The sequence below is a fragment of the Gracilinanus agilis genome, chromosome 2 (assembly GCF_016433145.1).
Source record: "Gracilinanus agilis isolate LMUSP501 chromosome 2, AgileGrace, whole genome shotgun sequence".
Taxonomy (NCBI): domain Eukaryota; kingdom Metazoa; phylum Chordata; class Mammalia; order Didelphimorphia; family Didelphidae; genus Gracilinanus; species Gracilinanus agilis.
This window is the reverse complement of record NC_058131.1, coordinates 425,974,857-425,991,387: the sequence shown is the minus strand read 5'-3', so window position 1 is coordinate 425,991,387 and position 16,531 is coordinate 425,974,857. Positions and strand designations below refer to the sequence as shown.

The 16,531-nt window shown below is 38.0% G+C and overlaps 1 protein-coding gene across 2 annotated transcripts in view; it reads left to right on the top strand.

Moving 5' to 3' along the window:
- The window catches only part of RAD50 (RAD50 double strand break repair protein), an 84,643-nt gene that overhangs the window by 45,863 nt on the left and 22,249 nt on the right, over positions 1-16,531 (top strand). For both annotated transcript variants that reach the window (XM_044664664.1, XM_044664665.1), the window contains exons 17-21: positions 2,765-2,958; positions 5,109-5,219; positions 6,608-6,700; positions 6,785-6,898; positions 12,133-12,260. In XM_044664664.1, the coding sequence (XP_044520599.1) occupies positions 2,765-2,958; positions 5,109-5,219; positions 6,608-6,700; positions 6,785-6,898; positions 12,133-12,260 (640 nt within the window). The remainder of the gene's footprint in view (positions 1-2,764; positions 2,959-5,108; positions 5,220-6,607; positions 6,701-6,784; positions 6,899-12,132; positions 12,261-16,531) is intronic.

Genomic DNA, 16,531 nt, shown 5'->3' with positions numbered 1-16,531 from the left:
TATATATATGTGGATGTATAGATAGGTAGTGGATGTTTCTATTTGAAAAGGAACTGGCACCTGAGGTGAAGAAGAATGAGATTTCCGTAGATGAAGATAAGGAAATGGCATGTACTAAGGATGTAGGATGGGATTACCTGTGCATGTTCAAAGAAAAGGGAAGAAAGCAGAACTAGTAATCTTGTTTGGTCAGAATATAGACATGTGAAGTGGAGTAGAGTAAAATACAGACATACTTTGCAGATATAATGGGTGTCATTCCAGACCACTGCAATAAAGTGAACATTGCAGAAAAGCTAGTCATATGAATTTTTTGGTTTCCCAGTGAAGATAAAAGTTATCTTTATACACTACCATAGTCTATGTGTGCAATAATATTATGTCTAAATAAAACCCCAATGTACGTATCTTAATTTAAAATACTTTATTGCTAAAAATTTCTAACTGTCATCTGAGCTTTCAATGAGTGGTATAGCCAAACTGTGGCGGTGGTGGGTGGGTGGGGCACGAGGGGGGTTGGGGGCGCAGGTCCCACCTGCGTCTCACCTCCCTCCCGCCCCCCCCTCACTCCTCTCCCACCCACCCCCACCGCGGCGGAGGTGGGGGGGGCAGGGGGAGATCGGCACCAGGGGGTTCCAAGTCGCGGGGTCGGCCTGGTGGGGGTTGGTCGGTGCTGTCGGGGTTTGCCTCCATGTAGATAGCTGCTGACTGATCAGGTTGCTAAAGCTTGGGGTGACTATGGCAATTGCTTAAAAAAATAATCACGAAATTTGGCATTGACTTGAACACTTAGAAGCTATTGTAGGGTTATTAATTAGCCCAATTTCAGTATTATTGTGTCTCAGGAGATAGGGAGGCCTGAATTGGAGAACTACAGGTTAGTGGAGCAGTCAGAATTCACAGAACATGTATCAGTTATGCTCATTGTTGTATTTGGGTGTGGTTTGTGATACCTCAAAACAATTGAAATGGTAACATCACACATCACAGACCACTAATCACAGATCCCAATAGCATATAATAGTGAAAAAGTTTGAACTATTGCAAGAATTACCAAAATGTGACACATGGACATGTGAGCACATGCTGTTGGAAAAATAGTACCAATAGACTTGCTTGTTGCAGGGTTGCCAAAAGCCTTCAATAACTACAGAACAATAAAGTGGAAGGCTATAAAATGAGGCGTGCCTATAATTCTGGAAAAGTAGCTTAGAGCTAGCATATGGAGAGCCTTAATAGCCAGGCTAAGAAGCCTTTATTTAAAAAAAATACATATCAGACATAAATTGTATTAAATTAATAAGCACCTACTGTGTGCACAGTACATCGGAGGAGAGATGATGATGATATAGATATTTGCTTGTCTCTAGTTGAAGGAAGTGATGCAGATCACAGTTCATCCATGCCCTTTCATCCTAGGCAACTCTTGCCCATGTTCTCTCATATATCTTCCAAAGGTAGAACTCTCAGTTTTCTAGGTGCTTTCTTGCACTCTTGACCTAGCAGTATTCAGTTATCTGTCCCTCATTTTGGCTGCTTGACAAACCTTGTTGTTCAGTTGTATCCAACTCTTTGTGACCCTATGGACCAGAGCACAAGAGGCCCTTCTGTCCTCCACTCTCTGCTGAAGTCTGTTCAGGCTCATGTTTGCTGTTTCCATGACACTATTCATCTCATCCTCTGCTCTCTCCTCTTCCTTTGCCTTTAATCTATTCCATGATAAACTTATCTTATCAGATACAGTGAGTTTAGGATGCCTATGGGACATCTACTTTAAATTATCCAATAGGTAATTGATGTGGGACTGGAATCTTTTGCATAGGGATAGTAATTAGAACCATAGTATTAGATAATATCCCCAAACAACTTATTATGGAAGGTAGAAGAAAAGAAGTACCAAGGACAAAGTATAGTTGGGAAAGTGACTTAGATGACTAGCCCACAAAGTAGCTGAAACAGTGTGATGAGATAGGCTGGAAGAGATTCAAGAGGGAGGCTATTAAGGATACAAGTTAGAAGGATTAATTGTAAGGAGAAAGGCCCATCTATTCTCAGACTAGAGTAAAAGAGGAGAAAAGAGGCAATGGTGTTTTCTTTGACTTCTCACTCATGTTCATCCCACAGATTCAGTTACTTATTGAGTCTTGCTGAATTTACCTCCACTGCAATCCCCTCATATAATCACCCTTATTTTCCCCTCATTACTTCTCACCTGGACTATTTCAGATATGCTTTATAACATAGAATTGGTTTTCTTGATATTTCTCACATACAGCAATATTTCTTGAAATGTACTCACTTCTTTCATCATGTGAACACGATGTCTCCCATAACAGTAATAGCTTATATTTATATAGCATCTACTATGTACCAGATACTTTATAATATGATTTCACTTGATCCTTACAACACTGTGAGGTAGGTGCTATTATTATCTTCCTTTTATACTTGAGGAAACTGAGGCAAGGAGCAATTAATTGACTTGCCCCAGCATCATTGGATTTGCACTCAGGTTTCCCTAATTGCAAGCCCAGAACTTGTCCACTGTGCTACCAAGCTGCCCCAATCAAATGTAAGTTCCTGGAGGATAGAGACTTATCTCATTTTTGCCATTGTACCTCTGGTAGCTAGCACATATCAATTGCTTAATAAATTCTTTTTGACTGGTTAATTAGTGGACTTCTAATAGTTTTCCTTGATTTACAGTGGTAAATGTTGAGTGATACCATATTTTCATCTTCAATGTCATTTGTTTTCTTTGTAGTTTCCAGTAAAATTGAGTTGAATCGTAAGCTTATACAGGACCAGCAAGAACAAATCCAACACCTAAAAAGCACAGTAAATGAACTTAAATCAGAAAAACTTCAGATATCTAGTAATCTGCAACGTCGACAGCAACTGGAGGAGCAGACAGTAGAATTGTCTACAGAAGTTCAGTCCTTACATCGAGAAATAAAAGTAAGAATGTTTATATAAATTGACATACAACATATGTAAAAACACTTAGGAAACTAATAGGGGATTATTTCTGTTGGATTTTTTTTTTTGGCTTATCTCTTCAGTTAACAAGTCTACTTAAGGGAAGACAATATTTAAAGGCCTATTATGTGTAAGAAGGTATAACTATATTTTGGTTTGAGAGGGCATGATAGAATCAGTATCTTGCACTTTATATTAAGAACCCTCAGACTAAAGTTGCTTCTAACTCTCAAGCATCTGGGATTGTGTTACAATTTGACAGATGGAACCAGTTTTTTTAAATGTATTTTTAATTTTTTTTAAATTTAGAATATTTTTCCTTGGTTAAATGATTCATGATCTGCCCTCCCCTCACTGTTTCCTACCCCCACCCCCCTGAATCCAACAAACAGTTCCATTGGTTTATACATGTATCATTGTTCAAAAGCTATTTCAATGTTATTTGTATCTGCAGTAGCTCGACCCTTTAGCATCAAAACCCTAATCATATCCCTATCACACTACGTGATCGATCACATAGTTTTCTAATGCATTTCCGTTTCCATAGTTCTTTCTCTGGTGTGGACAGCATTCTTTCTCACAAGTTCCTCTGAATTGTCCTGGGTCATTGCATTGCTACTAGTAAGAAAGTCCATTACATTCAATTTTACCACAGTGTATCAGTCTCTATGTGCAATTGTGCCACTGTGTATCTGTCTTTGTGTATAATGTTCTGCTCGTTCTGCTCCTTTCATTCTGCATCAATTCCTGGAGGTCATTCTAGTTCACATGGAATTCCTCCAGTTCATTATTCCTTTTAGCACAATAGTATTCCATCAACCATTCCCCAGTTAATGGACACGTCCGTCATTTTCCAATTTTTTTCTACCACAAAGAGTGCGGCTATAAATATTTTTGTACACTTTTCCCTTTGGGGTACAAAACAAGCAGTGGTATGGCTAAGTCAAAGGGTAGGCATTCTTTTTTTTTTTAATTAAGTTTATTTAATTAATTAATTTAGAATATTTTGCCATGGTTACATGATACATGTTCTTTCCCTCCCCTCTTATCCCCCTCCTGTAGCTAACGAGCAATTCCACTGGTTTTACATGTGTCATTGATCAAGACCTATTTCCGTTTTATTAATATTCGCACTAGGTTGATCATTTAGAGTTTATATCCCCATGAAACCATGTGATTGAGCAGTTGTTTTTCTTCTGTGTTTCTACTCCCACAGTTCTTTCTCTGTATGTAGATAGCTTTTTTCTCATAAGTCCCTCAGAATTGTCCTGGGTCATTGCATTGCTGCCAGTACAGAAGTCCATTACATTCGATTTTACCACAGCGTATCAGTCTCTGTGTACAATGTTCTCCTGGTTCTGCTCCTGTCACTCTGCATCAATTCCTGGAGGTCGTTCCAGTTCACATGGAATTCCTTCAGTTCATTATTCCTTATAGCACAATAGTATTCCATCACCAACAGATACCACAATTTGTTCAGCCATTCCACAGTTAAAGGCCATCCCCTCATTTTCCAATTTTTTTATTTTCTAATATTTTTATACATGTATTTTCCCCTATTATCTCTTTGGGGTACAAACCCAGCAGTAGTATGGCTTTCTTTTTAAAGCCCTTTAAAGGCACATAGTTAGATGGAACCAATTTAATTAAACTTTTGGATTTAATATCTGGATTGTTTGTTGTTATATTTATTAAGTCCTGATAAATGTATTACTGAATGTCTTTAGATATGTATAGAGCAGTGATGGGCAAACTATGGCCTGCAGGCCAGATGTGCCCCCCTGAAATGTTCTATATGGCAGCACAACATTATTCCTATTCTGACGAATACAATGAGTAGGATACAATACAATGAAATTTCAAAACAGTTGCCTTAGAAACAGACTAACAGATGAGCATTTCCTTTCCTTTGGCCCCCTCTTTAAAAAGTTTGCCCATCACTGGTATAGAGTAATAAAAGCAAGGCATAGACAAATAAAGGCTGCTACTTGACCCACAAACTGGCATACTTATAAAATATTCATGAAATTAGCCCTAAGAATCATCTCTGAAACATTTCATAGTAAAGATCATGGAACAATATGAAGCCACTCTTTCTTGATGTGTATGTAAATGTTTTTTTCTTTTAGGATTCAAAAGAGCAACTATGCCCACTGGAAGCAACCCTGGGAAAATTGCAGCAAGAAAAAGAAGAATTAATTAACAAAAAGAATACAAGTAACAGTGCAGCACAGGAAAAAGTAAGGCTTCATATGGAAAGATTGTGCATGTTTTTCATGTGAATGCATTTTAGTTTAGAACATTTACTAATGCATAGTTTCTTCCTCTTTCAAATGACAGTGTTGAGGTAGATTATCTCTGAAGTGCTTTCAGTAATAAACATTCATGTTTAAATTATTTTTAATCTTAAATTCTCTTAAGTCCTACTCTTGTGGCCCTGGATTCTAGATTATTTTGCAGCAGAATTTGTTTGCAGCAGAATACTGTTTCTGTTGGGCCTAATTCACCAAGCTGGAGGACCTTTGAGCATAGGCCTAGAAACAGGCCAGAAGTGTGTTATAGAGCAGTCTGAGTAAGAAGGTTGGGGAGGCTAGACTCTTTTACAAAAAGTTGACTAATGAGTAGCCATACTATCAAAACAATGGATCTTTCATAATATCACAAAATAGTCTTGTTTACACAAGATACCCTAATATCATGTTGGCAAAGGTGTGGCACAAGTGTCCTGGCATGCTAGAGGGGGCTGTTCCCTTTCCCTTCTCCACAGTGCTTGAGGACAATTTTCACACACCTCACCCCTCTATCTAGCAGCCCATTGTGGAGCCCTTTCTCCCTCCACTGTCTGGGGTAATGTGGGGGGCTCACAGGCAGCTTGAGGGTCCAGTTTGGGCACATGATCTCTAAAAGGTTTGCTTTAACTGCCCTAATGGATCTTTGATTTATTTGATTTAGTTCCTTCCATTGATGCAGACAGCCGCCCATCTTGCCTGCCTGTCCTATATGGTTCTTGTCTTTATGATCCCAAAAGTTCATTCCAAGGGATCCACCCAGTTTGCTGGTGTTTTAAAGGAGCTTACATTTAAAAGAACCTATAAAATTTCTAGTGTGCAAATATCTGACTTAATTAGAAATGGAAAGAGATGGTTGACAAGGGCAATATCAAGTTGGGATATTTTGAACTTATTTACAGAATCTTATTAAAAATGATGGTGGATGATTTTGAATTGCATTGTTCCAAAAAGCAGAGAAAAGATGATGTTTACAGTGAATAAAAATGTTCACCTAAGTGGATCAAAGTTATAATGGCAAGTTTAACCATATCTCATAGTATTAGATCTTGCAATGTATGGAATTAATAGAATGTTAGAGTTGACAGAGTTTCCGATCATCTGATTGAATTTCTCCATTTTATGAGGTAAAGAGTTGGGGAACATAACCAATGCAAAGCATATATGGCAGGTTGAGACAACTTCTAGTCCTAGCTAGGCCACAGTTTAGTGTTCTATGTACCCAGACATGCTGTTAAGCTTTTTTTGGGGGGGGGGGAATCTTTTTTTTAATGCTTTGCACATATCTATGTGTGATACTAAGAAATGGTTCAAACTAATGAATTAATGTCTTTCCACAGTTAAATGATATCAAAGAGAAGGTTAAAAATATCTCTAGCTATATGAAGGACATTGAGAACTATATTCAAGATGGGAAAGACAGCTACAAAACGGTAACTTAAAGCTTAAAAATAATGAATATGATTAAAGCTCATGAACATTTTCCATATTCTTACACATTTTTTCTTTTTTGGTAGCAAAAAGAAGCTGAACTTAATAATGTAATAAGTCAGCTAAATGAATGTGAAAAACAAAGAGACAAGATAAGTAAGGAAATGGGAACAATGAGACAAGACATCGATATGCAAAAGGTGGGTAATGCATATGCCATGTTATGATGTAAATGATCATAAAGTTTGAACTAGCTTTATAAATTAAATATATCCTTAAAAGTTGCTGCAAAGTAAAAGATGTAAAATATGTGGAGAAGGGGACTAGATGGACATATGGGTGCCAATTGGGGATTAAAACAAACTGGGGACACTCCCACACCCCACAAGGGAAAGGACTGACAAGATAACACTGAATAACCACACAGGGGATATGAGGAATGGGGAATGACAGTTGACAGTTGAACTGTCCACCAAACAGCCAGGTATAACAGTGATGTTAAGGTAATTCAATAGTGGGTCCTTGTTGGTGTAAAGGAAACAAAGAAAGTATATTTAAACAGTTTCAATGTTGGTAAAGAACAAAAGTGGGTGGATGGAGAATTTCTAGCACTAAAGAAACAGCCCAACTGCCTTAGAATGTAAAGGTTCAGCTGGCTTTTCTTACTACACTAGCAGATAGCTCTAACTATGTTGGAGAGGGCTGACGTTTGGGATTCTCACTGCTCAGGTACAAGCTGCTCGAAGATGTTATCAGGAACCAGGAACAAATCCTTAAAAAGCTATTATGTCCAAAGGAAGCTCTAGGGAAAATAGGCTATCTGACAGCTTCCCACCAGCTGCATATGTGAACCTTATCTCTACCCATTCTGAGTTGATTGTGATGGTCTCTTTAATCTTCTGCTAAAACTCCAAAACTTCAGCTCCTTGAATCTCAGCAAGCTGGACCACAGATACACCTTCCTTCTCAGCCAAGAAGTCCACACTCCTTTTCAAACCTCTGGCTTCATTCCATCCTAGAATGTCCATGCACTCAGCCAAGGCTTGCTTTTTAGCTGTCAGCTTTCTGTCCTAACTTAAATCTATGTCTACTCTATAACTTCCCTATAACAAAAATGAATACTTGTTTATGCCAAATCATTTTTCTGTTGCTATTTAATACAGTTAATATTTTCCACAGGAACGAAATGTTGATCCCTGGGGTATAGGATCTTAGGACTGGAAGCCATTTAGTCCAATCCCTCATTTCATAGATGAGGAAACTGAGACCAAGGGAAGTTAAGGGACTTGCCCAAGACTATATAGAGAGTGACAGAGTCAGGGATTGAACCCAATTCCAGTGACTCTAGAGCTAGTTGTCTTTAAATAAAATTGCAAAAGCAGTTCTGCTTTTGTTAGTACAAATATAGTTTCAGTTCATAACCATTAGTCTCTTACTTCTGCTATTTCCAACATGAATTTGTTGTTTTATCATGTTTTAATGTTCTGGAATCCTTTCTCTCTGCCTCTGCCTGGTACTTCTTGTTTTCCCTGATTTCACTATAACAATTTCAACTAAGAAGTTGAAAAAAACCATACTTTCTTTTGGAAATGCTTCTCCAATAAGATTATCTATGAAAACTGTCCCCAGGAAGCTTGTCTATACTTCCTTTGGCTGTGGGTCCAGGGATTTCTGTGAGTAGGAGTGAAATGTCAAATTTATAGAGGATCCCTACTGTAATTTTTAAATGCTCAAAAAAAATATTTTACCTGAATTTGCAAAAATCAAGTCAACTGCATAACAAAATGCTTAATTTTATAGGTTTCAATGAAAGGGATAAAAACATTTGTAACTTTCAAAGAAATTACATACCTAAATAGGAAACTCAATGAGATTTATAAATCATTGACCTTTTGTAAGTTGGTCACTAAATCATATGTATACCTATGTGAAATTGGGTAGAATTTCACATACAAAGGTACAATTGGACAGCTAGAACCATCAACTCTTGAAACTAGAAGAGATCTTAGAAGACCTCTAGAGGCAGGAAGATTTGAATTCAAATATGGTCTTGAATAATAGGCTGATGACCTTGGGTGAGTCACTAAACTTCTATCTGCCTTAGTTACCTCATCTGTAAAATGAGGAAAACAATTGCACCTACCTCCTAGGGTTTTGTGAAGATAAAATGAGATAATATTTGTTAAGAGCTTCACAAATCATAAAGCACAATATAAATGTTATTTTATTGTCATTATTATTATTTTTGTTGTTAATTTCCCTTTTACAGATGAGGAAATTAAAACCTGAGAAATTAAATTGGTTAGTAACAGTGCTTGTACTTAGAACCCTGTTCTCTTTCCTTCCCATAACTCTGGGAAAATATGAAATAATTCCTTTACTCTAAAAAGCTTTTAACATTTTATGAGGTCGGTTTATCATATCTTAAAGAACAAGTAGCAAATGTGATCTGGAATCTGTTGCCATATGCAGCTTTTTGTCCTTGCTTCTGAGAAAAATCACTGGGCTTCATTATAGCAATCTTTGTAAGAATGAATTATCACAGTAAAAAAGTACTTGGATGAATAATTTACATTATTAGTGGAAAAAAGTAAGTGCTCAGCATGTTTTTGCCTAATTTTATTTTCATGAGAGAAAATACCTATTTTGGTGATGGATCTTTGATGAAGGGGCCCCATTACCAAGAAAAATTATAATCACAAGAAATTCACCAGAAATTAACTGAGGATACAGTGATTGAATAGCATCTAGGACACTTCTTAATATTTCTAGAAGCAGAAATAGTTTGTCGAATGGTTTTGGTCTCTTAAGAAGACTTCTACGGTGAAGACAACCCAGTCAGTTTTGATGCCTGGCAGGTTGGTGGGGAAAAGGGGGAGGTGGCCTGTGCCCACAGAGAGGGCTTTGCATGCCATAGGTTCACCATCATAGGAACATTTCCTATAAAATTAGAGGAACATATTAAATCTGAGTATTCCAAGAAAGTTCTTATATGGATAAAACCTTTATTTTAGGGGAAAATATAAACATTTTACTCATTGACTTTTTTTTAAACCTTTACCTTATAAAACCAATAACTGATACTTATTAAATGCCAGTTCCAAAGCAAAAGAGTGATAAGGGCTAGGCAACTGAGGTTAAGTGACTTGCCCAGGGTCACATAGCTAAGAATTATGATTTGAACCCAAGACATCCCGTCCTTAGGCCTGGCTTTTTATCCACTGAGCCACCTAGTTGACCCTCATTGACTTTTTAAAAACCAAGAGTAGAGAACAGGAAATCTATTCAACAAACAAATATGTGATGTTTTAGTTCTATAATACGGTCATATAGGGAAAAGGAATGGAAAAAATATATTCACTCAGTTGCACACAGAAACAGGAAACATCATTTACATAGCATTTAATTAAAAGACAAAACAGTAGTTTTTGGTACATTTTCTCATGCTGTAGGACAGGGACTCATCTTTTTTTTTTTCTTGTTTGTTCCTCTCTTCCTGCTCCCCCAACCCCTGATACCAATTTTCACAGAGAAGCTATACAATGGAAAGAGCAAAGGATCTGATAATTGATAGGATATACAGGGTGAGGGAGAATGAGGAATTTAAAAAATGAACCCATGATCTCTTCAGCAGACCTATGGAAGTTTGGAAGAGATTGGATTTATGGGGAAAGAATAAATTCTGTTTTGACATGCTGAGTTTTAGATATCTATGTAGTGTCTTGTTTGAAATGTGCTAGAGGCAATTGATGTTAGACTGAAGCTCAGGAGCAAAAAACTGGAAAATGAAGATATGCCCTTCAATTGGGGAATGGCTGAACAAATTGTGGTATATGCTGGTGATGGAATACTATTGTGCTCAAAGGAATAATAAACTGGAGGAATTCCATGTGAACTGGAAAGACCTCCAGGAACTGATGCAGAGTGAAAGGAGCAGAGCCAGAAGAACATTGTACACAGTGACTGATATACTATGGTAAAATCGAATGTAATGGACTTCTGTACTGGCAGCAATGTAATGACCCAGGACAATTCTGAGGGATTTATGGAAAAGAACGCTACCCACATTCAGAGGAAGAACTACAGGAGTGGAAACAGAAGAAAAACAACTGCTTGAACACATGGGTTGATGCAGACATGATTGGGGATATAGACTTGAAACTACCACACCAATGCAACTAACAACAATTTGGAAATAGGTCTTGATCAATGACACATGCTAAAACCAGTGGAAATACACATCCCCAATTGAAGGGCATATCTTCATTTTCCAGTTTTTTGCCACCACAAAAAGCGCGGCTATAAATATTTTCGTACAAGTCTGTTTATCTATGATCTCTTTGGGGTACAAACCCAACAATGGTATGGCTGGATCAAAAGGCAGGCATTTTTTTGTAGCCCTTTGAGGAGTTCAGGGGGGTGAAGGGGAAAGTAAGTGCATGAATTATGTAACCATGTTAACTTTTAAAAAAATATATTAATAAATGTTTAAAAAAAAAAAAGAAAAAGTGTGCTCAGACAGGGAGAAAAAGGCACAGGACAGAGCTATTTCATAACCCAGGGAAGAGAAAGAATCCAGGAGAGGTTAGTCATCTAATCTGTCACTGTCAAATATTAGAAGAGCCTATGATCCTAAATAGTAGTATTGCCATCTTGTGGCTTGTTAGAATATTGCCACTAAAGGCTTATAAAAAAAACCTGTTTTATGTTATCACTGCCATGAAATCAGCAAAAGCTTATTTATTGAGTGACCAGATTAAAATAAATCAAGAAGTATAGGTTCTCTATCATTGGGATATTGTCAACTTTATTTTCATAGATTTGGAACTAGAAAGAACTAACCTCCTTTTATAGATGAAACTGAGGCCCAGACATATGTCTTGGTTCACATGAGGTGACAGAACTGGGACTTAAATCAAGGTCCTCTTGACTCCAGATCACACACTTTGCCATCTGTGTTTCATTTGCTAGTCTATTATTGTGTGTGTCGACGTGGAATCTAGAAACCCCCAAACTTGAACCTCAGTTTACTTAGCTTAAAGGTGACAGCCTCAGGCTTGACTCGGTCACATGAGAGTTCCTCCCTGAGGAAAGACCAAGCCCAAGCCAAGTTACTCTTCTTGTCTCCAGAAGCCTCTCCCAGTATATCACACCCTCCTTCCAAGGATGGAACTTGGGACACTGCCTTTTGTGCTAAAGAATCACTTGGCTTGGGCTTGGCCTTTCCTCAGGGAGGAACTCTTACGTGATGGGGTCAAGCCTGAAGCTGTCACCTTTAAGCTAAGTAAACTGGGTTTCATCAAATCTTTCTAGGCTACAAGTTTGGGGGCTTCTAGATTCCATGTTGACATGTAATGTAGTTTTAAAGGGAAAATTTGTATTTTTCTCTCAGAAATAACCTGTATAGACTCTGATTTATTATCTGTCTCTTTAGGTACAGGAAAGGTGGCTACAAGATAACCTTACTCTGAGGAAGAGAAATGAGGAACTGAAAGAAGTTGAAGAAGAAAGAAAGAAACACTTAAAGGAGATGGGACAAATGCAGGTTTTACAGCTGAAAAAGTAGGTGCTTTTGGGAAGTTTATTCTTTATTTGTTTAAAATTTTTATTAGTGAAAAGAATTTAAAGAACTTAAGATAAACACTATAAATTTGATGCATTTTAAATAGAAGAGTTTTAGAGAATTTTTGAGTTGATAGAAGAGTATACATTATTTAAAAAAAAAATTTCTAGGAAGGTCAAGGTGAGTTAGCCCCCAGCCTCTTGCTTAAGAAATACTACCAAAGGAACAGAGCAAAGAAAAAACTATGAAGGAAACTCAGTTTAATTATAAGAGCTCCACATTGAAAAGATCTCTGCAAGCAGACAAAGAAAGACTTCAAATTGGTGGAACAATACATTCTCTACATAAAGAATGTGCTGGGTTTAAAATATATTTTAAAGGAAAACCTAAATAAATTAGAATTTGAAGAACACATATTAAAAAAAAATTTTAATACCTGTACCTTCTCCTTAGAACCAAATGGTTCTAAGGCAGAAGAGCTGTTAAGGCTAGGCAATGGGAGTTGTGACTTGCCTAAGGTCACAAATCTAGGGAATATTTGGGGTCAGATGTGAGCCCAAGACCTCCCGTCTCCAGGCCTGGTTCTTTATCCATAACTGCGGAGCTGCCTCAAATATTCCATTTCAATTAACAAACATTTTTTAAGAGAAAGGCAGTGTGGCGTAGTGACTGAAGCCTTGAGTCAGGCAGGCCTAAATTTAAGTCCAAGCTCTGACTTTGGCTATATGACTATAGGTGAATCCCTTGTCTCCCAGTGTTGCACAGCTACTCCCACCACCCTTCTCCCATGCAGTTCTCTAAGATTATACATTACAGATGAGATACAAATCTTCATGAGTAGGTACTAATCCCTAGAGATAAAGAGAAAAATGAAACTGTTTTTACCCTCAGGGAAGTAATATTCTACCAAGAAAATGTAACCTGTACATAGATAAGCATATACGTTGGAAGTTGACAAGAATGAGAGCCCTAATATTTGAGGCATCAGGAAAACCTTAGAATAAGAGATGGTGCTTGGGCTGAGCCTGGAGGAATAATCTGGATTTAGAAACAAGAGATGAGAAAGAGTCTTAGTGCTCCTGAGGAATGGGAAAGGGACTGTCAGCTTCTATGAGATTTACCAATTAGCATGCAGTTACTACATGTCTGGAAGCAAGATTCCTAATCAGTGTCTGGACTCCCAAGTCCAGGGCCCTCTCTACTCTTATCATGATGCTTTTCTGAGCCAGGTCAGATCATCCCAATAACATTTGTACATGAAACTGGAAAGAGAACAAAGAAGACCACTTCCAGCATTTCCATTGCAGTCTGTCTTTGTCTCAGGATCCATTGCTCCTCTGGGAAGAAAGTGGCAAGAGCACTTAAGATCAAGTCAGAAGGTGCTGGACTTTCCAAAGACATTCCAAAAAAATTTATACTGAAAGGAACATAATTTTTAAAGCATTCCTGAGTTGATAGTCAAGATATTTTTTCCTTTCAATATTTTTATTTTTTTAATTTTTCTTTTGAATATTTCCCCATAGTTACATATTTCATGTTCTTTCCCTCTTCCCCTAACCCCCCTTAGCTGACACACAATTCCATTGGGCTTTACATGTATCGTTGATCAAGACCTCATTCCATATTATTGATAGTTGGACTAGAGTTATCATTTAGACTTAGAGTCTACATCCCCAATAATATCCCCATCAGCCCATGTGTTCAAGCAGTTGTTTTTCTTCTGTGTTTCTCCTCCCACAGTTCTTCCTCTGAATGTGGCTAGTTTTCTTTCTCATAAGTCTTGCTCTGGATCCTTGCATTGCTGCTAGTAGAGAAGTCCGTTATGTTCGATTGTACCACAGTGTATCAGTCTCCTTGTACAATGTTCTCCTGAATCTGCTCCTTTCACTCTGCATCAATTCCTGGAGGTCATTCCAGTTCACATGGAATTCCTCCAGTCCTTTATTCCTTTGAGCACAATAGTATTCTATCACCAACAGATACCACAATTTGTTCAGCCATTCCCCAATTGAAGGACATTCTCTCATTTTCCAATTTTTTGCCACCACAAAGGGCACTGCTATAAATAGTTTTGTACAAGTCTTTTTTCTTATTATCTCTTTGGGGTATAATCCAAGCAGTGCTATGGCTGGATCAAATAGTAGATAGTCTTTTAAAGCCCTTTGAGCATAGTTCCAAATTGCCATCCAGGATGGTTGGATCAGTTCACAACTCCACCAGCAATGCATTAATGTCCCAATTTTGCCACATCCCCTCCAATATTCATTACTCTCCCCTTCTTTCATTTTAGCCAATCTGCTAGGTGTGAGGTGGTACCTCAGAGTTGTTTTGATTTGCATTTCTCTAATTATTAGAGATTTAGAACACTTTCTCATGTGCTTATATTCAAGATATTTTAAAGGAGAGAAGATACCAAAAGAATGGAAAAGAATGTAGATAGTAGTCTTTTTTTTTTTTTTAACCCTTAACTTCTGTCTTAGAATCAACACTGGGTATTGATTTCAAGGCAGAAGAGTGGTAAGAGCTAGGCAGTAGGGGTTAAGTAACTTGTCTAGGGTCACAGAGCTAGGAAGTGTCTGAGGCCAGATTCGAACCCAGGACCTCCTGTCTCTAGACCTGGCTCTCAATCCTCTGAGCCACCCAGCTGCCCCTTCTAGACCGTACTCTTTTTTTTTTTTTTAAACCCTTAACTTCTGTGTATTGACTTATAGGTGGAAGAGTGGTAAGGGTAGGCAATGGGGGTCAAGTGACTTGCCCAGGGTCACACAGCTGGGAAGTGTCTGAGGCCGGATTTGAATCTAGGACCTCCCGTCTCTAGGCCTGGCTCTCAATCCACTGAGCTACCCAGCTGCCCCCTAGACCGTATTCTTGAAGGGGAAAAAAAGCTGAGAGAAGACAACTACGAATTCATACATTCATCTCTTTAAAAATTCATGAAAATGGTTAAAAGTTTGAATTGAAGGAATATTCTGTGAAACATGAGAAGGAACAAGCTTTTGTAAATGGTGTTTTTATAGCAGGCAGCATCTTCACAGCCATATGACTAAGATGTAGAGATTATAAAGTTATGGTGTTCTTGTTATTTGTTGTCCCCCCACCCCCAAAGTATTTGACTACTTTGTACAGAATATAACCATAAAGATTCTCCTCAGACACATTGTGTCTCCTGTGCATACATTTAAATCAGTAATTTAACCATGGAATAAATATTAATTTATTGAGTGTCAGCAAAGCATGAAACAAGGAAGCATGCTCACCAATGTCATGGAAGATGCCAGACAAAAGGATTTTTTCTCATAGCAAGGTTTTCTATATATTCCTGTTCATGAATAGCATTGTGCTGACTACTTTATGCCCAGAAACATGACTGGGCCTCTTCATTGAGATCATCCATATTTACTTGAACGGGATCAGCTTAAATATTCCCCCTCCCCTTTCCCCAAAAAGCCAAGAGTATGTCACCCAGATTATGCTATACAGTTAGATAGAGAGCTTATTTGTCTCTTCGTATTAAAAAAAAAGAGTATATGGGAGAGAGCCAGATGTGATAGTGGTAGATCCACTTAGGGATCCCCTTGAATACTCAACCAGGTATTCTAACCTCTAATTAATGAGAGTGAAACAGAATCACTTTCTCTCACTGTGCAAACACCTTGGAGACGATTGATATAAAAAAAACAGTATCTTTTATTTTGAGAGGGGATACAAACTGAGGATCAGAATGAGGGGTCCCTAATGCTAAGGGATCTAGCTAGTTTCCCAAAGTCCTCTATGTCCCACGCAAGAGGGAGCCTTCTGGTCTTCTGGCTAACTTATCAGCTCCCTTTTTCTATCTAGGTGTTCCCCCAAAACTGACTAAGCTACCTACCTCTGACCCTCATTAGTTGGTTAAATTTATTTCCCAAAAGCTGTCTCCAAAAACCGTTATGAATGAGCTCTAATGGCTAAGTTCACCTGAGGGGGTCTGACCTCTGAGGTAAAACCTCAAAGCTGATCTGACAAGATTTTTTTATAACACCTTCTGAAAATCACAGCAGTTGTGGTCAGATCTTTTTCTAGATCTTTCCAAATCAAACAGAGTACTTCCAAAGATGAATTAGGGGTATACTCCTTCTCCACAGTCAGGTTGAGGTAGATGAGCTCTGAAAAGCCTCCCTTTCCTCCACCATTCTCGGACAGGAAACTCTCAACTTCCAACAGGAAGTCACTACTCTTTAGCAGTTGTCACTTCCAAACTGTTCTTCCTCTGTCTTCTGCCTGCTAAAATCCT